The 26,694-nt window shown below is 52.2% G+C and overlaps 1 protein-coding gene across 1 annotated transcript in view; it reads right to left on the bottom strand.

Moving 5' to 3' along the window:
- Positions 1-26,694, bottom strand: part of ALOX5 (arachidonate 5-lipoxygenase) — a 50,345-nt gene that overhangs the window by 3,998 nt on the left and 19,653 nt on the right. The window contains exons 4-9 of the mRNA XM_060642135.3: positions 24,649-24,771; positions 13,409-13,515; positions 11,461-11,633; positions 8,062-8,208; positions 1,679-1,882; positions 853-939 (exon numbers count right to left, since the gene is read on the bottom strand). Coding sequence (XP_060498118.1) covers positions 853-939; positions 1,679-1,882; positions 8,062-8,208; positions 11,461-11,633; positions 13,409-13,515; positions 24,649-24,771 — 841 coding nt within the window. The remainder of the gene's footprint in view (positions 1-852; positions 940-1,678; positions 1,883-8,061; positions 8,209-11,460; positions 11,634-13,408; positions 13,516-24,648; positions 24,772-26,694) is intronic.

Raw genomic sequence — 26,694 nt, 5'->3', positions numbered from 1 at the left:
AGTTGCTCCCTGGACTATTTGGATGGGGGGTGATGGTCACCACATGGGAACATGAGAGCCTAGAGCTCCCTGTGATGAGGTGCCATTACCCCGCCCATGTCTGTCTGCAGAGCCTGGCTGGGAGAATGAGGCCAACACAGTTTTTAAAGAGTGGTAGAGTGCCGCCAGTGTGCTTGTCCCCTGGGGCCATTTGAGTGCCTGGGTTCATTTTGGGAGGGGTCGGAGGCTCCCCCACCTCACTATTGTCCAGGGTTTTGAGATAGTACACTTCTTTTCCAGCTTCAGCTGCTTTGACTTGGGTTTTATCATTTGTAACCCAAACGATGGCTGAGGCTTACTGGTGACCTGGCTGCCTCACTAACAGGAGACGGAAGAGGAAGAAGGGCAGTGGTGAAGGCTGCCGGGAGGGTCCAGGCTTGGGAAGGCCACAGGGGGTCGGAATGGGCCAGGTGAAGGATGGGGAGGGAGGGGAGGGATCGTCTGCCCAGAAGCGCAGAGGGTGGGCGGTGGTGCTCAGTGAGGGTGGCAGAGCAGGAGGCAGGATCTACACCGCAAGCCAGAGGATGGCGGAGCAGCGGGAGGAGGCCACGGGGCCACATCGGCCGGCAGCGGAAGACGTGACAAGCAGGCAGTGCCTTCCGGAGAGGAGAGGTCCCTGGTGTGGAAGGGGCCAGAGACTGGCCAGAGGACCCGGGGCGCCTTCCCTCTGAGCGCCTCCTCCAGCCTCCCACCCTTCCCAGGCATCCACCGCCGTCGTGGTACCGAGGGGCCCGTCTCCCGAGAGGAAATCTGGTGTGGGCTTGGAGGCGTGGAGAAGTGGGGCCCTGCAGGAGGTGGGTAGGAGGTGCTCACCTTGTCGAAGAGGCCGTACTCGCAGATGAGCTGCTCGCGGGCCTTGGTGTTGATGGCGATGGTGAACCGCACGTGCGCCACCAGCAGCTGGGGGAGGGAGGAGCAAGGAGAAGGCCTCGGAGAAGGTCCCTCAGGCCTCCTGACCAGGTCTACTCTTCCCAGGTGCCCCCAGAGCCCTCTCGGCGTCCCACACCCCTGTCCACTGAGGAGGGGTGATGCCAGGGCCGAGGGAGGAAGTGAGGGTGGCCATGCTGATCTTCACTGCTGAGTAGCTGCTGGAGGCCGGTGCGGGGGGGGGGGGGGTGCAGCTTCCATGCTTAGTGACATGATGACGGTAAAAATGGGAATAGTGAACACGTGTACAAAGCTTAACTATGTGCTAGGCACTGTTTCAAGCTCCCTGAATTTGTTAACTATTTTGACTCTGACAATAATCCGAGGAGGCAGATGTATTATTTGCTCTGCTTTACGGATGGGGAAACGGGCCCAGAGAGGTCTTTAGGGCCTGCATCACCCCAGCAGTCAGTGCCAGGAGGATTCAGGGAGAGAGAAGGGCAGGGCTACCGCCTAGGATCAGACAAGGGTCACACTGACCTCATTTGCCTCTTCCAACTCTGCTCCCAGGCCAGGCCCGGGCTTCATGTGCTCAGGAGCCCGTAGGGTCAGAGCTGTAGCACTGCCCCCTGAGCATCTCTCCAGGGGCCCGTGTCTGCTGGCTACTCCCAGCCACAGTCCTGTGGGGGTGCCAGTGCCCCACCTCCCTCCCTCTGTCCACCCCCATATCCCAACGCCCTCCTCCACCGGCTGAGGCCGTAGCTTGCCGTACCTTGAAAATGGGGTGCACAGCGGGCAGCTGGCGGTACATGGCAATGCCAAAAACCTCAGACACCAGATGTGTGCGCAGGAGGTGGGTGATGGTCTGGTGGACGTGGAAGTCACTGGAGCGCACCCAGATTTTGGCCAAAAGCCAGTCATATTTTGCATCCGAAGGCAGAAAAATCGGGTTTTCATCCCCCGGGACTTGGTTGAGCTGATACATTAGAGAAAGAGAATACATGGCAATGTTTTGTTCTACATAGCTTACAGGAGAGCCTGGCTTCTCAGGAAACCCCAGAAGAATCCAAGTGTCTTACAACAGTGGTCTCTGAGTCACAAGAGGCTCACGGAGAAGGGCAGAGGGTCCAGGGTTTGCATTTCCCACCCCAGCGGCATCACTAGGATGCTGAACACCTTCCTGAGCCTCTCCTAGCTCTGGTTCCTCCATCTGCAACACTGCTTACCTCCCAGAGTTACGGCACGTGAACAATATGGCTAAAAACACCAGCAAGGAGCAGGTTGGCGTTTCTACTCCTGCCTTCATCTCTCTCGCCTCCCTTGCCTGCTTGCTCCCTCCTGGTTTCCGCCCGCTGCTCTGAATGCTGCTTTTCCATGGCCCACACTTTCCTCTTTTCTTCCCTTAAAGGCTGCTGTTCCCCAGGCTCTGGCCGGTGTTCCTGACTTCCCTTCTTGCCCTTGATAAGCGCCTCCAGTTCCCAGGGCTCTCGGGCGCTCAGGATGCAGTGGCCTAGGTCACAGTCTCTTGAGCCCAGACCCGCAGCCAGTTGCCTCCTATAGGAGAGAACAGGCTTGCCTTTCCAGTTTCACCTCCAAGGTGGGGCCAGGGTGCCTTTTTTTTTCCTAAAATGCAAATCCTGTTATGTCAATCTCCTCTTTGAAAACACTCAGTCACCTCTTAAAGCCAGAAAAGAAAAACCCCCAAACTCCATGATCTGGCCGCTGACGCCCCTGCTGAAGTCACCCTATGTTCAGCCCTCCCTGACCACCAATCCTTGGACCCCAGCTTTGCCCATGACAACCACCAGCCTGCACAGCTTCAGGCCTTGACAGTGTGATGTCACGTGAGCTCTGTTATTGCCTCCTCTTTGAGATGAGGCCTAGCCTTCCTGGGATAAGAAGGCATTTTCCGGAGTGGAGGGAGCAGCATTCAGGCTGCTGGAACTGCGGGCCAGGGCTGGGGCTGGGCCGGGCCTTGGGCTCTTCAGAGACAGTGTGGCTACCGCAGACTGACCCAGGAGGACAGCTGCTAAGACCGTGGGGAGGGGCCAAACCTGCTGGACTCCTCAAGGTCATGCTAAGTATTTTGGAAGGTAGTTTCCCTGTCTCTCCTTTGAAAATAGTGCTATCTAGTCGAAATACAATGTGAGTCACATGTGGAATTTAAAATTTTCAGGCAGCCACAGTAATAAAAGTAAAAAAAAAAAAAAAACTGAGGTGAAGTTTCTTCTAATGATGTAATTTTATTTTACCCAATATGTCTAAAATATTATTTCAACATGAAAATAATACCAACACCCTGCAAGTCAGGTATTCCTTGCCATGTTACGTAAGGGGAAATTGAGGCTCAGAATGGTTGTGCACTTCTGCCAGGTCACACAGTGGATAAAGAGCTGAGCTGGGTTGGGGCCCATGCTCTGTTCCTTCTCAGGCACTGCCTTCAGCCTTTCTCTCCGCTGTACTGCCTAATCCAGACTCTCACATGCTTTCCCCTTGAACTCTTACACTGGCCTCAATGGCCGTGCTGATTTGGGCATCCCCCTCCTACCCATTCTTCTATCTTCCCCCCTCCTGCCCAGGCTCAGTGACACTGTGGCCTGAACGTGTCCCGAACACCTTGTTGGTTTTGTTTTTTAAGTTTGTTTTTTGGTTCACAAAGTCGCTGTTTGTTTATGATTAGAAACTTATTGATTAAAAAAAAAAATTGCTGTCACTTCGGAACAACATAATAAAAAAATCCCCCCATCATCGAGCTTCTTGGCTTCGGGGCATATTTGTCTGTTCAGCTTTCCGTAAATTGGACACTGTTACAATGAATGTCTTTCTCTTCTTTCTTTTGCTCACTTGTGCCCCAACCAGCCCATCCCAGTGTTCCCTTCTGCACTTTCCCACGTGTCCCCACAGGACATGAGTGCTGGTCCTGTCCTGTGTATGGTACGCCGCGTCCTGCATTCAGGTTCTGTAGATGATCTCTGCCCTGTGTCTTGCTTTTCTGCTTAGTTACTCATTGTGGAAGCCCCTCAGATCAGCTGCCATATGTCCAATTCCTTCCTTGTAAAGGTGGCATCACATTTTGTCGTCTGGACATACACGATTTCATTCAATCGATCCTCCGCTGCCTCCAGATTGTCTTCAAGTTTGTTTTCCCTCCAGGAACGATGCCTTGTGATGCCCTCACACGTGCGTCCTTACTGTGAGTGCCTTCATTTCTACTGACTGGGCCGGGAATGGCTGTGCTAGGGACAGACAGGCCCTACTGTGGGCTCCTTCAGCTGGGACACACCCGCTCAGTGAACTGCACAGCCCTGAGCCCCTCCTACCCCCCTGGCCATGCCGGCCCCTCCCTCGGACCCTCTGACCACCCACTGCAACCCAGAACCTCAAAGAGGCGCACCCCACAAGTGCTGCAGGACCTGCTCCCGTGAAGGCCCAGGTACTGACTTTGAGCTGCCCAGGCCTGCCCGTGATTAGAGAGGGAATGTGCCCCGGGCTTCAGTGACTCATGACCAGTGGTGGGGGGGCGCTGTCCCTGCTAGAGGTTGGGTGTTATCACTGGTTTTTGGTTCCAACCTAATGAGTCAGAAGTAGTGTCTCATTGTAATTAATTTCCATTTCCTTAACTACTAGTGACATGGGGGGGATTCTCCCATATGCTGATTTTTCCATATGTCGCCTCTTCTTCCAACTGTCTATTCCTTTTCTCTGCCCATTTTTCTATTGGGATATTTGCCTTTTCCTTGTCAATTTAAAGCAACTATGTGTACATTATAGATATTCATATTTTTTTTTTACACATCAAATATGCCTGTCTTTTCCTTTATAACTTCTGGGTTTCCTGTTTTTACTTTAAGGAGTCTCCTTAGCATCCACATTATACATTGTTCTCCTAAATTCTCTTTTACTTTTTCCATTTTAATCTTTACTTCATCTGAAATTTATTTCTGTAACTAGTATGACATATGAGTCCAATTTAATCTTTTCCTTATGCGAAGACAGTTGTGATAGTACCACTGAAATTCTATCCCTTTTTACTGAGAAACCACCATTGTCATACTTTAAATTCTTATGTATTGGGCTTATTTCTGGCCTCTTTATATACCGTTACCCCCACTCTGTCTGTTATGCATAGCACCTGCCTTGAACAGGGACCTTATGGTATTCCTTAATACCAAGCAAGGAAAGCCCTCCTTGTTTTTTCTTTTTCAAAGAATTGTTGGCTATCCTTGGACACTTCTTTTTCCATATGTATCTTTAATTTCTTCTATTTGGTTTTCACATCTCCCTCTCACCCCCCCCCCCCAAAAAAAAGAAAGAAAGAAAGAGAGAAAGAAAGAAAGAGAAAGAAAGAAAGCCTGATTGAAAATTTAATTGGAAGTGCATTAGATTTATATGATTAAGTTTGGTAGGACTGACATAAACTTCTCTTGTTCAATATGAAAGAAAGCACGTGTGAAGATTTCATTTTATAGCCTTTAAAATGATGTTACAGTTTTTCTTTATATGGTATCATATCGTATTGTTAGCAGGCAAAACACAATTGGTGCTTTTGAGGAGCATATGTATCCAGACGCATTGCCAAATCCACGTGTTAATTCTAATAGCTTTTTGACAAATGAGAGTCTTAGGTTTTCCAGGTCCACCATCACATCATTACTCTCTCTCTCTCACATTGATTATTTTCTTCTTTGTTGCGGATTCCAGGACCTCCAGGACCATGTTGAGTGACAGTGGTGACATCAGCATTCTTATTTATGATTTTAACAGAAATGGCTTTAGGCTTACCATTTTTGAATGAGATTTCCTATCTCTATCGCAGGGAAATAGATTGCTTCTGGCACATTTTAATATTTACTAGTTGGGGCTGCTAAATGCTACCAAGTTCCCTGTTGGAGTCACTTGATACAATCAGAAGCCTTATTGTGTTTTCTTGCTATTGAAACATCTAGGAATAAACCTGGCTCGGTTATGACCCCTTAGTCATTCATGACACTGCTACATTCACTTTGCTATTGTCGTATTTGGATTTCCTTTAAAATCTGTCTTTGTAACTTGGATTGGTCTTCTGTTCAGCTTTTTTGGAGCCTGCCTGTTTTGAGTTTCAGCATGAAAGTTATGCCAGCTTCAGAGAATGAATTCAGGAGCTGAAATACTTGAAAGAGCCCTGGAAATGTGTGCTGTTTACAGGCTAGCTGGAGCTCAGCTGCTCACCACATGGGCCGTTCACCAGTCTAGACATTTGGTCAGCTTCCCAACTGCTTACACGGATACTGGCCTGTTTTCTATAGTTTCTTCTAATAATTTATACTTTGCCAGGTTTTTACCCATCCCTTTCAGCTTCTTCAAATTTGTTGCCATGCTATTACTCTTAAAAAAAAAAAAAAAAGCACTCTTGCGATTATGTCTTCTTATTCCTAATCTTGTATATTTTTGCTCCCCCCCGCCCCCTTTTCATTAGCTTCATGACAGGGTGATTTATTTTCTTCGACCTTTTGAAGAACCAGATTTTGGATTTACTTGCTTTCATTTTTGTGGTTCTTTACAGTTTGCAAAGATTGCATTTTCGGTAGAGGGAAGAGATTCAGGAACACTGTGACTTGCCCAGGGTCCCACACCTGCTAACAAGTGGCAGAGCTGGGACTGAAGCCAGGCCCCTGACTCCAGGCCCCTCCAAGAAGCCTCTGGAGGACAGGCTGCTTCCAAGGTGCCTGCTCGTGGTCAATGGCTCCTCTCCTTGATCTCCTATCTCTGTTTGCTTCTCTTGCATTGCCTGTCCCTTCAGTTTCTGAAGCACAGGGCTTCTCTCTGATAGGCTGGGAATCCCTCTGGGGGAAGATGTGCTCCTGAGACCAGGAGATGGGAGCTCGAACTCTGGAGCCAGACGGCCTGGCGTGAATACCGGCTGTACGGACTGTGTGCGCCTGTGTCTGTTTTCTCATCTGCTGAATATGATCCACAGCAGTGATCCCCGCCCTTGGAGTTGTAATGACGACCACGTGAACAGAGGCGGGGCCTGCTCTGAAACCCTGACGGCCAAGTGTTTCAGAATCCAGAATTTTTAGGATTTTGGCAGTGCATGTACTTCATTATGTGACACCTCTCTCCCATGCCCTGTAATATTTCACAATCAAACACACATATTTCGGCAGTGCTACACACGCCTGTCACATCGAATGAGGCAAAGCTTCTAAACAGTCTCTCCTTTCGGTTCAGAGCAAGTTTTGCTGCCAATGAATTTGCTGCAAATTTTTGAAAAACCTAGCAGTTTTAGAACTTTTTAGATTTCAGAATTGAAGGTAAGGGGTTGTGGACGGTGTCATCTTTGGGACAGTCTTGTCACATGGTGAGCACCTCAAAACCATCTGTGATTACGCCCGCAGCACTCAATGCCCGGTTCACAGCTGGCTCAAAGTAAAGTTTGCTGAATGCCTGTCCACCTGTTCCCCATGGGGGCCCCTGTGCAGCAGCCCCCCTTCACAGACCTACATCTGGTGCTGTCCTGGGTGGGGGTTCTTTCCTGCTGTCTGAATACCAGTGGCCACAATGTGCCTGGTGCTCTGAGGAAGCAGAGGGCAGCCAGGAATGGGAGAGGTGACGCTCTGCCCCTGCCTCTTCTCCCCAGACTGCTCCTCTCTCCTTCTCCTTCCTCCTTGGTACAGAACAACCTGTGGACACTAGAAGGCAGCATCGCAGGACTGGGCTGGTTCGTGAGGCCAGCCTCCATGATGCCCCCTTGTGGCCTAAATCTCCAGCTCATCCTGCAGCCTCCCCTGCCTGGCCCCTTCTGGTGTTTGGACTTGTGTCCCCCGCCCAACAACCAGGATGCTGGGAGTCGGGGCGGGGTGTAGTGTGTTATTCCAGGGTAGGTCCTCAGCGGAGCACCTGGCTCTGCAGGAAGATGTCCAGTGTATCTTGGGGGAGGGAAGCCCTTTTTGCTCCTCACGGACAGCCCTCCCCATGGCTGGCAGGGAGCCCTAAGTTCTGGCTTTTCTTGTCCACCTGGCAGAGGCCTCAGCTCTTGGCACCCTCCCGAGGAGATGAGAAGCAGAGTGGCCTCTTCCTCCTGGAGGTTCCGGTGGACACCTAGAAAATTCCTCCCCGGGGCCCTGGCTGCCGAGGGCAGAGCCGTCCGGGAAGGGAGCAGGGTGGGCCGCCTACCTGGATGGCAATGGGGACAATCTTGTTGGCCAGATTCTTGTACAGCAAGCAGATGGGTGCTGCCAGGAACTGCAGAGTGCAGGGGTCCGTTTTGTTGGCATCGATGCCATCCAGCAGCTCAAAGTCCACGATGAAAATGTTCCCCTGCTGTGGGAGGCAAGGGGAAATATGTCCACATCAGTCTCAGCCAGGGACGGAGCCGAGAATCAGGCCTAAGGGAGGGAGAGGCGCTTTCGAGGCCCCAGCGTCTGAATGGAGTTCAGAATTGATAGTGCTGGCCCCCGACTCAAGGCCGATGCACATCAAGAGCTTTCAGAGGTTGCGGTGGTTTTCTGGGGATGGAGGCTTCTAGACCCTCATGAAAGATGTTGAAACCCACAGCGGTAGGTTGATAAGAAAGAGAGAGTGCAGATAAAGTACACAAGAGAACATAAATTCCAAAGAATGACGCTGCAGGACTCCATTTACATGGTGTTCACAACTAGGCAAAGTTGAGCGTCTGGAGGAGAGACAGGGGCAGGTCTGCAGGGGTGGAAGCTCGGCTGGAGGGGGGCAGGGCTGAAGGGGCAGGGGGGCAGGGTCTGCAGAAGCGGGGTCTGCAGGGTCCAAGGAGGTCCTCAGGGTTTGGGGAAGGGTGGGCTCTTCAGGGTCAGGGGAGAGCCTACAGGGGCAGGAGGGGGTCTGTGTTCCTGGGTAGGGTGTTCTGTGTCCTGGTCTGAGGCTGGTGGCATGCTGGGGTCACTTGGTGAAAATGCATCAAGCTTGCTGACACTCCTGATTCCTACTCTTTGCTGTGGTTATTAAAAAAAAAGTTTTAAGTTTGTTTATTTTGAGAGAGAGAGAGTGCAAGTGGGGGAGGAGCAGAGCGAGAAAGGGAGAGAGAGAGAGGATCTCGAGTAGGTTCCTCACCATCAGCGCAGAGTCTGATGTGGGGCTCAAACTCAGGAACTGTGAGATCATGACATGAGCCGAAGTCGGATGCTTAACCGACTGAACCACCCAGGCGCCCCTCTTTTCTGTGGTTATTATACTTCAAAAAAAAAAAAAAATTGAACGTGCCTGGGATTTGGGGAAGGGAGAAAGCCACCTTTTGCGGAATACACTTGGATCTTCTAGAGGGGGCCCAACCTGAGTGCTGTGAGGGTTCCTTTCACAAAGCTGGGGCCCGCTCAGTCAAGAGCTTGAAGAATTTGTCTTAATTTTGTTTAACATTTATTCATTTTTGAGACAGGGAGAGACAGCATGAACGGGGGAGGGTCAGAGAGAGAAAGGGAGACACAGAATCTGAAACAGGCTCCAGGCTCTGAGCTGTCAGCACAGAGCCTGACACGGGGCTCGAACTCACAGACCGTGAGATCATGACCTGAGCCGAAGTCGGACGCTCAACCGACTGAGCCACCCAGGCGCCCAAGAGCTTGAAGAATTTGGGTAGAGGACCGGTGGCAGGTCGGGTCCACAGGTGCTCGGGTGAGATGTGTGTTCACAACTCTGCCAGCTGGGCCACCGAGCACATGCTTCAGGAATCCCGCTGAGGGGGACCAAAGACCAGAAAGGAGCTAGGGGCCTGGTCCTTAAGGACCTTCCTCCTTCCACCTTCCTCCTTAAGGGCCATGGCCGTCATCTGACACCAGTGATGAGCTCGGAGCAGTCTGTCCGCAGTGCATGTGGGACAGGGATGGGGAGGACAGAGTTTGAGGACCATCATAAGTACTGCACAGAAGGAGTGGCTGCCGATCAAATCTTGAGAAGACTCAGGTTAGTTAAGGTGATGATGCCAGGCTAACAGGAGGCCCTGGGAACCCAGGCCAGGGAACCAAGAGGCCTGGGATTTGGGCCTGTACCTGGGGCATTTCTCTGTTATTTTTCCCACCTCGTCTCTCTGGGCCTCAGTTTCATCCTTCTGAAAAGTGAAGGGGAAAATCCTATCTCTTAGTTCTGATGTTCTGGGATTCTGTAGTAGACATTGGTGTTTTGTCTGTCTGGTGTCCCTGTCCTCTCTTTTTGGTCCTCGTATTCCATTTTCCTGGCCCTAAGGACTGACTCAGGAAATGAGGAATTGTGCCATAGGAGATGAGAGATGTGTGTGTAAGAGATGGGATAGTGTGTTGAATGAGACGGATGGTGTGTAAGACTCTAGTCAGTGGCGGCTATTAAATTATTGCTTCATGACCAAAACCACAGCTAAACCTCAAGACCATCACTCACAGGAAAGATGACCATTCTGACAAAGAAAGCCACCATGCACCCCCCCCGCCCCCGCCACCTCCGGAGGTGACAAGGACTCCCAGGCAGAAGCTGTTCCCCTGCCAGAGAGCTACTAAGTCCCTTCCAGTTCTAGGATTCTGTGGCTTTCAAGGTTCTTTGATTCTCTGATTTGAATTGTGAAACCTATAGCCCCTGAAGCAATATAAATCTATCCAGAAATTAAGTCTACAAAAGAATACTGCTCTGTGTGCATGCATGTGTGAGTGTGTGCCTGTGTGGGGGCATGTGTTGTCCTTGTCAACTGTCCATGTGACCAGGTAGTGTGCTGGGGCCAGGGCAGGGTCAGGGCGAGGGGGTTGGGACCACCTGCCATGGGGCGTGGGACTCCCAAAGGATGTGAGCCTGGCAGGTGGCTCCAGAGTCAGGTAGGCAGGATGTGGGGCTGGCAGGTCTGTCCACAGATGGCACAGACCATCCCTCTCTAGCTGGGCCCCAAGGCAAGCTGAGCAAACAAGACGTGGTGACCGGAAACCGAATGCCACCTAGACACCTGGGGGGCGGGGAGGTGTCAAGGGCCCTGCTATCCTGGATCTGGTGGAAGAGGTCAAGTGACTGGAGAGCAAGGGCCATTCCTGTCCCTTAAGTCCCTGCAGGTGATCCAAGAGGAGGTCTGGGGAGAGGGTGAGGGCAGAACCAGGAGACACTCACATTTCTAATTTGAAAGTTAAAAATTCCATCCATTTTCTCCCTTCTTTTTCTGTTCTGATACAAGGTTTGCTTCTTCCTCCAGTTTCCTCACCTTTGCAAGGTGGGTGACAATTTGATGACCGTCTGTGTAAAGCATCTCTCACAAAGCCTGGCCCACAACTGACCTCCTGCTCAGAGGGAGTTCTTTCCGTTAGTGATATCGATGTTGAAAATATGGATACGTTCCCAGCCCCTGAGCATTGAGAAGTATCCTCCTCAATCCCTCCTCTGGCACTGGTCACGAGACTTTCCATAAATGCCCAGGGAAGGGAAGAAATCGTTTCGCAGAGGGCAGCCGATTTCACCATGGGCCCGGCAGACAAGCCCGGAGATCGTGGCCTGTGGGCTGGCGAGCACTGGCCAGCAGAAAGCGGTTTCCGCTTGACAGAGGGTGACCTGGCCATTTGAGCTGGCCCTGGCCAGCATCACCAGACAACCCGGTCCTACCTCGATCTCCTGCTCCAAGGTGAGGTTCCTCTCCAGGCTGCACTCCACCATCTCCGTGGTCACAGGGAACTTCTCGGGCAGCTTTGTACAGCGCTGGATCATCACCGGGTTGCAGCCATTCAGGAACTGGTAGCCAAACATGAGGTCTTCCTGCCAGTGCTTCATGACTCGCTCTATGGGGGAGAAGATCGTGGCCCTGCCTGAGCTCCGAGTGGGGGCAACCCGGGCTGCAGCCCTCCTGACCCTGGCTGAGGGCCAGAGTCGCTGCTGGGTCCCTTCTCCCAGGTGTTTGCTGCACAGCTGGTCAACCTGGAACTCTGCTTGCTGTGCCCAACTGCTTGGCCACTGGGTCAGGCCATGGCACCACCTTGTCTTCCCTGAGCTGCCCTTCGCGGCTCAGAAGGTTCCGGAGGAATCCCTTTCTCAAGAACAAAACCAAAAATGGGCAAATGGGATCACATCAAATTAAAAACCTTCTGCACGGCAAAGGAAACAGTCCACAGAGTGAAAAAACAACCTGCAGAATACAAGACACTTGCAAACTGCACATCTGATAACGCATCATCTCCAAAATCGGTAAAGAACTCCTACCACTCCACAGCAAAAAACCCTGATAACCTGATTAACAAATGGGCAAAGGACTTGAACAGACATTTCTCCATAGAAGACATACAAATAAATGGTAGGTATATGAAGAGATGTCCGATGTCACGAATCATCAGGGAAATGCGTTTCAGAACAATGAGATATTGCCTCACACCTGACAGGATGGCTGTTATAAAAACAAAAGACAACAGGTGTTGGTGAGGACACGGGGAACCTGGAACCCTTGTGCATGGGTTGGTGGGAATGCAAAATGCTTGGCCGATGTGGCAAACAGTAGGGTGGCTTCACAAAAAATTAAAAATAGAACTTCTGTAGGATCCAATGATCCTGCTTCTGAGTATTTATCCCAAATAATTAAAATCAGGATCTGGAAGCGAAATCCGCACTCCCATCGTCACCGCAGCACACTTCATAATAGCCAAGATGCGGAAACAACCTAAGTGTCCATTTACAGAGGGATAGATAAAGGAAGTGTGTTGTATACATATGATGAGACAGCATTCAGCCTTAAGAAGAAGGATATTCTGCAATATGAGATGAACGTCGTGAGTGAACGTGGAGATGACATTATGCTGAGTGAGATCAGCCGGTCACAGAAAGACAAATATCACACGATTCCACTCACATGTGCTGTCTAACACAGTCAAGCCCATAAAATCAAGGAGTGGGCTGGTGGCTGCTGGGGCCGGGGACGGGAAATGGGGAGATACGAATCAGTGAGTGTAACATTTTAGTTAAGCAAGATGGATACGTTCTAGAGATCTGCTGTACAACATTGTGCCTCTGGGGAAAAAGGGACTCAAGGCCTTCCACCCCGGATGGAGGGAGACGGAGGGGGATGGAGGGGAGCAGAGGCGGGGGAGTCTTGGGGAGGAGTCCACAAAGGCAGTTTTCACCTGGTGCTTACTTCAATACCCGTCCCTCACCCATCATTCCCATTTCCTTATGTTTCTGTTGCCGTGTTTTCCTTCCGTGCTATCCCTGGCAAGTACAGTGCTATTGCTTCACCAAACACATCCTGCTCCAAGGGGACCCAAAGTCGCTTTCATGCAAATCCTTAAAACACAAGCTACGTTCTGCCTTTACTCTGCTCAGAAGCGCCACAAATGGCCGATTCATGTAAACACAAAGCTCTGATATTTCTGAGACTTGATGAAGCGAGGGTGAGGGTGCTCAGTCTTGAATGTCCAAAAGAGGAGAAACCTCTGGGCAGGAGGGTGAAGGCAGTGAACGCGGGACCCGGGGCACGGGGGCCCAGCCTGTCGGAGAGGGGCAGGACAGCCCTTTCCAGTTCCCAGGCAAGCCTCCCCAGCACCACGAGAGACCCCAAAGGCACACTCACCCGAAATAGTGTTGCTGATCTTGACGAAGATTTTCTCGAAGTCGGCAAAGTCGCTCCAGGAAGACTGGAACATGTGCATGAAGCGGTTGATGAACAGGTTCTCCATCCTGCAGACCAGGAGACAGCGTCCCCACTGGCACTCGCTCTGGCCTTGCCCCCCTCTGCAAAGCCCCTTCATATTGTGGTCTCATGAGGCCTCTAGACACCTCCTGGGCAGCAAGGAAATGAACCCAGGGCAGCTCTGAGGGGTCAGCTTTGTGGAACCAGGACGGAAGCAGGTACCTACACCGATGCTCTCCCTACGGCATCTCCCCTATGAAAGAGACTGGCCGCTGCCCTTGAGAACTGTCCACAGTGCCTCCTGTCCCGTCCACGCCTGCTTTTGTCCATGCCTTCATTCATTCACTCATCAAACTTTTGCTGCCCCCCCCTCGGTGCAAAGCGTCCAGGCACAGAGCGCCGTTATCTCCTCTGCAGCTGCTCTACCTAGTCCTCTGGGGTTTTAGGGGATGAGGGATTCCATCGAGCGTATCCTTTGCTTTCTGCTTAACTCTGGCTCTGTGCCTGGTGCTGAGGGAGATAGTTTTCCAAATGCTCGTTACACAGGATAGCAAAATAAGCCAGGACAGGAGCTTGATGAATTTAAAATGCAGGCTGCAGGTACTCAAGAGTGAGATCTGAGTGGCCTGAGCAATCCCAGGGGCTGGCTGGAGGAGGCGACTGTGGGATGTGCCTGGGGAAGGTGGGGGAGAGTGAGAGGTGTCCCAGACCTCCCTACTAACTCAAGCAAGATGGAGGACAGAGGCTAGGGAATTCTGGCCAGTGCTCATGGGACACACTCTGCCTTAGTTTCTCTCTCTCGGCCACACCCACCGCTGAGGATACCAGGCAGTTATCGTGTCTCTTCCCCACTGTCAATGTTCACTGTCCACTCCTCCAGAGTCCAAGACTCCTACCTGTATGTCCTCGCTTGGGGCTTTGCATGGAATACCCAGTGCCCCTTTTGTCACCTCCTGAGCCTATGGGGTGTCTGGAGGGCTCGCCTGGAGTACCCCCAACTCCTCCTTTGATCTCAGGGAAGTCGTCCCTTCCCCAGACCGGGCTGCCTGTGATGCTGTGTCTGCAGTGCTGATGGCAGATTAAGTACAGTAAACACGAATACCTGAGTCTGCCTTAGTCCCCTGGAGGGCAAAGGCGAGTCTGTGTTGCTCAGTGCTGAGCCTAGACCTCCAGGTGCTCCGGTGGCTCAGGCAGCAGGGATCACTGAGCAGGGCAGTGCAAATACCTGGGGCAGGGGACCAAGCTGGCCGGCGCCAGGGAACTCCCCTTCCTATCCACCCACCTCCCAAGCAGAGCCCAGCCCCTCCCGGAAGCAGTACCCCTAACCCGTGCAGGCCCGGGGAACCTCCTTGGACTCACTACTTGGGGGACGAGGGGGATGGGGGAGGTGCTGGCTGGGGCCCAAGTGCTGTCACAGAAAGGCTCAGGAGTCCCAAAGCCACCGCACACCTTTGCCAGCAGAATCAAAGGACTGAAGTTTGGGTGTTTTGTCCAGAGTCCACCTGGCTGATGGGGACACATGGCTGTCTCATTGCAGGCGAGGCACCAGGGAGCATGCATGAGGGCGGCAAGTCTTTGTGACTGAGTGCAGCGACTTGGCAGATAAGCAGGAAACTCAGGGGGCCCCTCCCAGCCCTGCCAGACATGGAAAAGGCACCCGAGGCAGAACATGACATGCCTTTATGACTCCCCTCCGCATCCCCCCTCAGTCTCACAAATGCCACCCTGGGACCCCCTAGGAGCCCACACTGCCCAGGAGCGAGCCGAGGGGCCATGAGCCTTGACTTCTCTGTGAGTTGGATGACCCAGCTGCCTTGCAGGCTACTGACAGGTTGAATCCTTGGAAGGTGCTGGAGTGCAGCCTGGGTATAGTGGCAGACACAGCAGGTGCTCAACACCCCGGGGGGCTGGAGAATGACGCTGGTGTCTTCCTCTAGGCTGGTGTCTTCGACCCTTCTACCCCAACCCCTCCCCGGGAAGGAGGACCTTTTACACACGTGCTTGTTTTTTGTGTTTTGGGGTTTTTTGGGGGGTTTCCCCCACACATGTTTATTTTACACACTTGCTTTTGTGCCTCACCACCACTAGGCAGGCCCCCAGGGAAGCTTCTTTCAGACTTGTTGCCCCTTCCTCCTCCACCTGCCCCCGTCGGCTGAGCCTCCTGGCACAGAACCACTGTTAAACTAGAGGAACAAACGTCCCTGTGACACCCACTGTCAGATGGAAAAGGACTCATCTCTGAGGGAGGAGACGCCTTCCCAGGCCTCTACAATCCCGGCAGCCCCAGCCCAGCCCAGTACGAGATGGTGTCCAGGAAAGACGTCCTCGGCCCTGGGGGATCTTGTGAGGAACCAGGGGTGAGTCACAGCCCCATGTGGCTCACGGTCTCCCCAGCTGGGTCTCTCTGACTTCAAAACAGAAAGCTGCCACTGACAACACGGTGGGGTGTGGCAGTACTCGGAGGAAGCCAGAGACTCAGAAAGAAGTGGAATTAGGAGGAAAATATTTGCATGTCATCTACAGGCAAAACATTTCCACATGCTTATCGCAACAGGGATACCGGGGCTTCAAAGGTCTGTTACGGCACGAAGAGGACCTGCCCAAAAGAGGGCGCCTGGCTCACGCAAGGTCACACAGCCAGGCGGGAAGGTGCTTGTTCTGAGGCAGGACAGGGGAGAGCCCTCGCCGCCTCTGCTTCCCCTGCCCCTTTCCTTCTAACAGCTTCTCCATTTTCCACTTCACAGTTTGGCTGTTTGGAGTTGGGGGCAAAGCTTCCTGAGGAGGGCTAGCCGCGTTCCAGGCAGAGCAGGTGGCCCGGAGGACACAAGCCACCGGAGTTATCCAGAAGTGGCACGGAAACGACTGCCCCGAGCTGGAGGTTCAACGGGGAGGGTGTCTCTGGCGACCTCGGCCACAAGTTTGTTTTCCGCAGGCGGGACCGGGTTTAACCATGGGCACAGTGGCACGCTATGGCGTGGGCTGCGGGGATGCAGGCTAGCGAGGCTCTGGGTCTGCGGGTTCTATCAGGAACTGTCCATGCACAGGGGACTGCCAGGCACTGGTCGGGGGCCGGACCAGGGAGTCTCAGAACCCCCGACCCAAGTGTTTGTGTTCGGACACAAATCTGCATAGGGCTGGGAGTCCCCGACAGATGGCAGCTGAGATGGTGCTGGCCAGCACAGGGGTTAAGGGCCCGGCCTAAGATCCCGCCCCATCGCCTCCCGGCCACGTGGCCCTAGGCGAGTCCCTAATCTTGCTGTGGCTCGGTTTTCTCATCTATGAAATGGGCACATGACTGCCCCACCTTGCAGGGCTGACATGATGTACAGAAAACACTGGTACAAAAAAGAATTCCACAAACATTAGCAAGTCGTGCCATAATTATCACTCACTGTTAATATTAAAGGCTGCAGCCTTAGGTACTGGCGTTCTGGGGGACCAGCAGACAAGTCCAAAATCCTGTCTGCAGCACAGCTTTATCCTCTTCCTTCCACTGGGTCTTCCTCTCTCATTCACTCATCCTCTTTCTTCCTTCACACCCAATTCACGGAAGAATCCTCACCTCCTTCCTGGTCTTTTCTTCCTGTCCTCTTTGTCCCCGGAAAGTGCTCTCATCCAGGGCACTGGTGACTTCCTAGCGGCTGCATCCGAAGGGCCCTACAGCCCTAACCTCCCCCGATCTCTCTAGTGCATCTGACAACCAGCTCCTTTCTTCTTGACACTAAAGTGCTGAGCCTCTTGGACCACCACGGTACTTTCCCCCTCTCCCCTTCTCAGGTAAAGGCTGGGCTCCTTGCCCACCTTCTGACCATTTCCCCACACAGACCTCTACTCTGGTCCCTCTGGCTCACCAGAATTCTCACTGCCTAAAATGCCATCCCCTCTACTCCTCCAATCAGCATAGTAAACTCCTATGCATCCTTCAAAACCCAGGTTGGGCATCTTCTCTCTTGGAAAGCAGATTTCTAATGCAGTCCCCCTCCCCCACCGCCCCTAGTTACTTCCTCCCCTGCACTCCTTTCCTAAGGAATAGCTACTCCATGCTATTATGATGAACTATCCACAACTTGGTCCCACTATACTGTGAATTTCTTGGAGCTGGACCAAAGGCCACCTTTGATTCCTCTCTGCCCACCCCCCCCCCCCGCCAGGAGCTCAATAAGCATTTGTCAAAGGAGGAGCGGGAGTGGCTCCTCCAGCCCTGCTCCCATAGGGGTAGAGGAAGCCCAGCAGAGCTAGCAAATGGGCAGTGGCAGTGCCTGAGGAGGCAGCTCTCCAGCCGGCTCCTGCCTCGGGCTCAGGAATGAGGAGAAAGTCCTCCCTAGCATCCAGAATGGAGACACTCGAGGGAACTCACCTAACGGTGTGCCGGACAGCACCGTGGGGCCACTGCAAACAGGAGCTCACTTAAATCTCTTAATTCTAGCAGCTAGACCTCATCAGTCTCATCTTACAGAGAGGAAACCGAAACAGCTCTCCCAAGATGACAGCTAGAGTTTGAATCAACCCTGGTTGCCAGGCTCTAAATGAGGCAACCTTTTGCTTTAAAGGGTAACAAGTGATGGGTTGATACTTGTTAGTGTAATTTTAATAGATGAGTAGATTTTTTTTTTTTTCCCAGGAAAGCAAAGTACAACCACTCGCTGCTCTGAGTCAGGTCCAGAGACCAGCACGAGGGCTTGCTGGGAATGCAGACTCTCTCCCCACTCAGACGCCCTGATCAAAACCTGTGTCTACCAATGTCCCACACAGATCCACGTGCATGAGAATGCTTGAGAGAAGGTGTTTGGACTCCTGTTCCCTCACTGGGCAGCCTGGCTGATTGCTTGTCCTTACCACCTTAAGCAAGGATGGCTTGGGGCAGCTGCCCAGTGTCCGGGAGGAGCTCAGCTACTGTAGAATGAGCCTTGCAAAAACAGCCACATTCAGTTAAAACTCCACCTTCCTTTACTGAGTTTGTTTCATGGCAGGAGTTGGCATTTTCTTTTTCTAGTCCTGGGGCAGGCTTGAGGTAGACGTGGGGGAGGGGCACAGGAAAAGAAAAGACAGGGACCACTGGTACTGAGAACAGTTCCAGGGTCCAGGCATACAGTAGGCACTCCATAAATGCCAGTGGAGCTAACTAAAGTGAAGAGCTGAGAAGGACACAGGGGAGTGAGGAAATAAGAAGGGGAAAGGTCCTCCTCCCTCCTGTGCCCTGTGGGACACCTGCTCCGTGGGGTCTCCCGCCCAGAAAGGCAAGCCAGTCTGAGGAATTGGGAGAGCACAGGGACCTTAAACAGATTTCTTTACACCAGGATTTGTCAAGGCCTAACAGTCCTGGAGAGCAGGGGTTCTCAGTGGTCCCAAGACCTACAGCATCAGCATGCATGGGACCTTGTTAAAAATGCAGATTCTCAGGCCCTGCCTCAGACCCCCTGAATCAGAAACTCTGGAGGTTGGGCCCAGAAATCCAGATTTTTAACAAGCCGCACCCCCCCACCCCGCCCCGAGAATTCTGCTGCAAGCTACGGTTTGAGAACCACTGCTGAAGACGTTGCAAGGTCTTCCAAAGTAATCTGACGGCCGAACACACCCTTTTTTAGGGAAACCATACTTAATGTTTTGTTATATCTTCTTTTATGATCCTTTTTAAAAAAATTTTTTTTAAATTTATTTTTGAGAGAGTGCAAGCAGGGGGAGGGGCAGAGAGAGAGGGACAGAGGATCCAAAGCAGGCTCTGTACTGACAGCACAGAGCCCGGTGTGGGGCTTGAACTCACGAACTGCGAGATCATGACCCGAGCCAAAGTCGGACACTCAACCGACTGAGCCACCAGGCGCCCCTTTTATGATCCATTTTTAACAACAACAACAACAACAACAACAACAAAATGCTACTTTAGCAAATATAATTAAAATTCCCCAGGTTGTCTGCCTTTTAGGTGGGAGGTTGCCCCCCCCCACATTTCCCCAACATATTTATCTTCCAATGGGACGCATGTCTGATTGTCTAACAAAATTTGATAGAGGTAAACAGGGTTGATATATAGACGTCCAGACATCAGTTAGAAGGAGGACATACACGGCTTTTAAAATTTCCCAGATCAGGGGCTTTTGGGTAGCATTTGTGAAGTTAACGGAAGAACACTATTTTCTGAGTGCTTTGGTCACGTGGAGCCGACTTGTTTCTGAGCTGGGGTGACACTAAGAGGGCGTGGGGTCTTCTTCCTGCACAGAACCCATCACGGCTTTGGTTTCTGGAGAAACGAACGGCCCCACCCCAGGCCTCACCACCCTGCTCCCCCTCTTAGCCTCCTGCTCTGGAACTCTGCCCCATCCACTCATCCCCTCTATCCCCTCTAGGCTCCTGACCTTCTTCATCTCAGACACCTGATCCCTTCTTTTCACCACCAACTCCCCTCAAGGAGCTGCCATACATGTGATTTTGCCTGGTCTCCAAACAAGCTGCAGAGACTTGTCTAGGGGGCCGGGAGCAGGGGGTAATGGGGTTACAGCTGTCAGACCACACTCCCCCCGGCCCCTCCCTGGCACAAAGCCTCTGGCCCTCGGCCCTGAGCCTGGACGGCACCTCCAGAGGCTGCTTGGGGCTTTCAACCTCAGCAATGCCCCTAAGCTGAACTCATCTACCCCCTGCTTCTTCCCCACCCCAGCTTCCCTTTTTTTTTTTTAAGTTTACTTATTTATTTTGAGAGAGAAAGAAAGCACAAGTAGGGGAGGGATAGAGAGAGGGAGAATCCCAAGCAGGCTCTGCACTGCCAGCGCCGAGCCCAACGTGGAGCTCAAACTCAGGAACTGTGAGATCGTGACCTGAGCTGAAGTCGGTTGCTCAACCGACTGAGCCACCAAGGTGCCCCCACCCCCTCATCAGCTTCCCTTTGTAATGATCACTCCATTTGCCCAATAACCCAGATGCACACGTCAAGGATGCCCTGGGTGCCCCCCTCAGTCTCTCCCCATTTTGATGAATTCCAACGGGATCCCGGGTCCATCCACACGACATCCTACATTCTTCCCTGCTCTCCCACTCCCCGTCTTCAGTCAGCCCCTTCCCCACCTCTGGGCTCTCTCGTCAGGCCCTCAAAGGCTGCCAGGCCACACTTCTGCAACGTGGCTCTGACTTCTCGCCCGTCTCCCTGTTTCTCACTGAGCACTGCAAATGCAGGTCCAGAGCAGTCCATGAAGGCTGTAACCGTGCTCCCCCCGGTCCCCAGGAAGATGTCTGTGCTTACGGCGAGGTGCCCCTGTGACTTTGGGGAGAAGGACGCTCCTTCAAGGAGCTGCCTCCACCTGGTCTCATCTGGCAGGAAATGCACAGTGGGTAAGGGTCGAGCACCTTGGTCTTGGCACCAGGCTGGTCACCTCTCCCAGAACTCAGTCATATTTCTGCACTGTTCTACCTTACCAGGAAGGAAGCTCTTTTTCTCAATTTCCTTTAAAGGTACATTCCCTTATCAGCCTGCCAACCCAACCTCCTGCAATCGAACTCCGGGGCTGCAAACAGTGAGTAAACATACAAGCTGCTCCTGCTTTGATGCCCCCAGGAAATGTCACAACTCACTCGGTTCTGTGAGCAGGCCCAGCCACAGCTGACCTCTGCCCAGAGCTGACCTTGCCAGAGCATCCTTGTCCCATCCCTCTAGGCCCCTGCCTGTGTGCCTGGCCGGTGACAAGGCCAAGTCAGATGCCCTTCTACTGTGAAGCCTTCCTGGACTCCGTGACAAGGTAACACCAGACAGAGTGACGGTCCCTCTATGAGTCCTTGAGGGGAGAGGCCGATCTGAGGGCAGGTGCTCAGCCAGGTCCTGGCTGGCCTGACCCCATTACCAAAAATGGATGGAAATTAATGCTGTTTTTAGGGAGAAACTTCTCTGTGCAGGGTTGACACATAGCCCCATTATATTCTCACAACGACCCTGAGTAGGAGCTGTGGGTGAGACACTGAGGCTCAGAGATGTTAGCTTCCCAAGATCACCCTCCACTGGCCTAGAGCCCTCTCCCATGCACCCTTCATCTCCCTGGGGTGGGGGTGGGGTGCTTTGAGCTACCTCCCTGAGGTCTAGTCCCCTTGGCTCAGGCTGTGCTCTCCTCGAATGCAGGGACACATCTCTTATCTCCTTCCTAGAACCTCATGGTCCTTAGCCAGCAGAAGTGAGGCTTAGCTGATGTGGCCAGCTGTGCTGTACCAGGAGGGGCTGAGGGCCCATCTCAAGATTTCCTAGCTGTGTTCCTTCCAAACAGTCCATAGCTCAAGGGGCCAAGTTACACGGCAGACGTGGAGAAAGGTGGGTCGATGTGTCATTGGAGAAACGGTGGTTTGTGTGGCCAGTGCTGGGGAGCACAGGGGAGGAGACCTCACTCAGGCCTAGGGGCTTCTAGGCACTTCTTGGAGAAGGGTCACCTCATCCAAGTCCTTAAAAATGAGGAGTTGGATTTCTCCAGGCCAAGAAAGGAAGGATGGTGTTCAAGGTGGAGGAAATAGCTCATGCAAAGCAAGGGCAAGAAGATGCCCTGCAAACTGGTGCTGGGCGCACATGGCTAAAGTGTCCCCTGTATCTGGGGGCAAGGGAGAGGGCAGGGGAGCTGGGCAGAGAGGTCTGGACTCTCGCCTGTAGTTGGGGTAATCACTGAGGGATTTTAGATGGAGGAGTAAAAGAATTAGATTTGCCCTTATAGAAGGAGCCTCCAAAAAACTGTATGTGTGCTTGAGAATGAACTTCCAATTGCTGTGTGGGATGGATCCTGGGGAAGCAGGTCGAAGGATGTTCCTGAATGTCCCAGGGAGAGATGACAGAGCTGGGAGGGAAGGAGATGCACTCGGAGACCCCAGGAAATAGACGTCACCCCACATGCAACTGAGTGGAGGATGAGGCCAAGGGAGGCATTGAGGCCAGCGGTTTCAACCCTGACTGCACACTGGAATCCCCCCAGGAGCTTTTAAAATATAGGTAGAGGTGGGCTACAGATGCTGGTTTAACAGTTTGGGCAGGACAGGCTGGGCCGAGGCAGCATGGAAGTAATATTAAACACACTTCTAGGATGGGACATGTGAGAGAAGAAAGGTAATTGTGTGTGTGTGTGTGTGTGTGTGTGTGAGAGAGAGAGAGAGAGAGAGAGAGTGTGTGTGTGTGTGTGTGTGTGTGTGTGTGTGTGTGTGAAGTGAGGGCCCATGAGGTGGTAACAAAGGCCCCTGAGGGGTCAGAGGCCAGTGGGGTCAGACTCCCATTTTGACAGAGTTTACTGAGCACCTATTCTGTGGCAGCTGCTGTGCTAGGCTCCGGAGGTACAAAGATGACAATTAATTCCAGGAACACTGAGCAGACATAAGAAAGGCACAGCCTGGCCTTCACTCCACCGTCCATCCACCCACTCACCATCTATCCATCCACCCTCCAGGTATTTCTCCACCAACCGTCCACTCTTCTGCCCTCCTTCCATCCTCCCTCCCTCTTTCCATCCACCCCTCCACCCACCATCCATCCATCCATCCATCCACCCACCATCACTCCACCATCCATCCCTTCCCCATCACTAAGTAGAGGTGGGATGATTCCCCAAAGCAGTATCTTCTCCTCTGACCTCGCTGCCTCTCCATCCTTATCATTTTCTCTTCAAACTGCCCCTCTCAGAAGGCGTTTCTGTCCTGCTTGCACCATCCTGGTCAGGGCTCTGCCCTACCAAAGCCACCTGCCTTTGGGGATCCCTGGGTGGGAAATCAGATGTTTAATTGCCCTGATGTTTCCAGGGAACCAGATGTTGGGTACTACTGCATTACTAGTCCAGATGTTGGGTTTTAATTTTTCTCCCCAGTTGGTCCCAACTGTAGCAGGGGAAAAAATCCCCAGCTTTGGACCCAAAGAGATCTGAATGCAAATTCGGGTTTTGCCGATTTCTGCCTGAATGACCTTAGGCAAATTCCTTGATCTGGATCCAGGTTATTTACCTGGAAGCGTTCAAGAACAGTATCTACCTCCCAGAGTGGCCGTGAAAGTGAAAACAGATGATTCTAGTAGAAAATGCCCACACCTAAGAGCCCGGCCCTTGGCAGAGGCTTGCTAAGTGTTAGACCCCTACCACTTGTTCCCTCTCAGGCAGCCTGAGGGACACCAGTGCAAACGGCCTTGCTAATGTGAGGGGGTTCCTTACAGAGGCTGATTGTGAGGCTGTGAGGCTGTGTGTGTGTGTGTGTGTGTGTGTGTGTGTGTGTGTAGAGTGCTTCCAAAGTGTCCAGAGGAAGAAGACTTTGGCACAGGCCTGAGTGTGGTCTCTTGTGCTTACCTTTCAGAAGTCTGACCAGAAGACGCCCTTCTCAAGGGGAGCAGCTGGGCACTGAGCAAATGTCGCCCCAGGATATGCCTACCTGAGGCCAGGGCCCCGTCCCGGGAGACTCTCATCCTGGCTGTGGGGCTGGCCTGGCACCAAGAAGTGCTGAAGCTCCACAGGGCATTCTATGGCTCCATCAGGTGGCAGAACCACGGATGGAGAGTTTTCTAGATTTGTATGCTTGTGGGAACTCCCCAGAGTGTTAAAGTACAACTTCAAAGGCTCCTCCACTAGCCCTGGGACGGGGCTGGGGCTCCCTGTTTTTAACAAGCACCCAAGGAGTCTCAGGGTTTGGCACACTTTAAAAGCCCTGCCATTATTCAACTGCAAAGAAGGAGCACAGAACTTGGGTCTCTGCCATTTATTAGCAGGAGCCACTGGGCAAGGTATGTGACTTCCTTATTCCTCAGATTCTTCAACTCCAAAGGGAGGATAATCGTGCCTACCTCAAGGGGTTGTTGTGATAGACAACCCGGGGGGATGGGTGTCAGCGATCAGCACAGGCGTGGTGGCCATTACTACCGCAGAGCCCTTCTATCCAGGGGACAGCGTGGACCCTCTCCAACCCCGAATCGGCTATAGGGGGATGAGATATGGGTGGGGTGGGCACTCCAGGTAAAGACCTCTACCTTGGGCTGACAACAGAGCTATGTTGGGTGTCTGGAGCCATCCAGGTTATAACTTGGTTTAGATACAGGCTACCCTGCGGCTGCACATCGGATACAATCAAGTGATTTGGGAAGACCAGCTGAGCTGCTCCCCAGCCCAGAGCTCCCACAAGGAAAGGACTGAGGGTTCCATCCGCGGCCCTGGCCCCTGGAGGGACTGCCCCGCATCCTTAGGTTCTTGGAAACTCACGCTTTGGAGTAGTTCAGAACGAAGTCCACACCCTTCTCACTATCAAACTGGATGTCTCGGGGTAGATCCTTGTGGTATTTGGCATCGATACTCAAGGGGAAGCCAGGGTTCCACTCCATCCATCTGAGCATGAATAAAAAGAAGAAAACTGTGTAAAATGCCTGGCCTTTGGGCTGGCCCCTCAGACTAAAGCCTGCCCCTGCGGTCTGAGGATGTGCCCTCCGTCAGGCCGAGACGTTATAGCTGAGTGTGCATCCGTGACGTACTGGGACCCCTCCCGGGGTCCGGCAGTAGCCTGCTTTGCTGTGCCCTGAGCTTCACAGCAGGAGGTGTGAGGTCCCCTGAACCTGAGACTGGGCTCACAGCAGAGGAGTGGCGAGTGCAGTAGGTGTGCGCCACTGCGTAAAAGGAAGCTGAAAAGGAAGCATCAGAAGACCTCACGGATCTGACGGGACATTCAACTGCCTGTCTCCCTCGGCACAGAGTTGCCTTGCTGGTCACCGGAGGTAGAAAGGGTTGAGGCCGCTCCACTTCCAGGCTGAACTGAACAGCCGGTGTCCCACCAGCTCGGTCAACGTGCCCCTGGACTGTGTGTGGTGGCTGGGGAAAGGGGACAGTGGGCACGTCTTCCAAGTAAGGTGTCCAGGGCAGCACGGTGATTGGACTTCGGACACAGACTGCCACCAGAGGCAGGTTTAGTGACTGTTAAAATCAAAATAGCTCCCCCCCCCAAGACAGGCCATGCACTGTATCCAGCCCACATTTTCAGATACCGGTGTCCTTGAAACTTATCCTGCAGCATTGGGCACTTACATTTTGTTTTTTAAATTTTGCTGTTTTTTTTCTTACGGCAAAACCAAAACTAACCCAAAGTGTCTGTTCCTTTAGGGCAGGGAAAACGATCTTGCATTTATTTAAAAATCAAAATTTACATTCTGGGTTAACAGCTTTTCACTTGTATTCCTAACTCTCCTCTTCTGAAACCTTTCTCACAACAGAAAGTAAAGCACTGAGAGTTGAGGTCATGAAAAAGTCTGGAGTCCCTTTAATATCATCTTGTGCTATTACTGTCCCCAAAATCCCCATGGTTTTTCATGCTGTCCTGTTGGCCAGGTAAGACTCCCATTGGGACCACAAGAGGCGAACAGGAGCTAGGTATGGTCGCCCGGAGCAAATGCATTTTGAGAAACATTTTCTGTTGCATGGCACTGTCATTTATCACTGTTGGTTTACTTACAGTATTCCATTTTCCTGGGCTTTAAGAAAACCTTCTCTATTTGTTGTTTGTATTAACACCAACTCTGATAAAATGTAGACAAGTGTACAATGTCAACTAATCTACTGATTTTTTCCCCCTTTGTTTTAGAAAATAATTGATTTTCTTGGAACCTCCTGCCCCACTGCTGTCCCCCCCCCACCTCCTGAAGCTGGCAGCACTAATGGATGGAAGTGCCCACCTTCCGTGGTCTGGGGACTACCTACCGCCTCTCAGTGCGTGGAGACTGTGCGGTTTGCCAGCTCTCCACCAGACACCTGTGTCCCTTCCACTGCAGGCCACTGCTACCTGAGACAGCTGACAGGCTGACCTGCACAGGGGCCAAAGATCTTCGTGCCCGTAGATAAATAGGCAAAGAAAAAAAATCACACTCCACAGGGAGTTGAACACGCCAGGCAGAGGAAATGAAGATGCAAAAAAGACATTTAATTTCTTTTTTAAAGACATTTAATTTCTTAAAAAAAGAAGTGTTAAAGAGATACAGTAGAATGTAAAAAGATTTTCTTTTTTTTCCTTTTTTTAAAGTAGACCCCATGCCCAACGTGGGTCTTGAACTCACAACCCTGAGATCAAGAGTCAGATGCTCTACGGACTGAGCCAGCCGGGTGCCCCTAAAAAGACCTTCTGCGGCCACAAAACATGATTTCTGAATTGAAAATTCAACAGAGAAATGGGAAAAGAGAAGAGTCACTGTGAGATCTAATTTGTTTCCTGCACAAAATGTATTCATTAAGGAAGTAATTACTGAGCACCTGTCATGTGCCAGGTAC

This window comes from Panthera onca, chromosome D2, assembly GCF_046562875.1.
Source record: "Panthera onca isolate mPanOnc1 chromosome D2, mPanOnc1 haplotype 2, whole genome shotgun sequence".
In the NCBI taxonomy this organism is placed as follows: domain Eukaryota; kingdom Metazoa; phylum Chordata; class Mammalia; order Carnivora; family Felidae; genus Panthera; species Panthera onca.
Note: the sequence above shows the minus strand (reverse complement) of the source record. Positions and strands in the feature narration are given on the sequence as shown.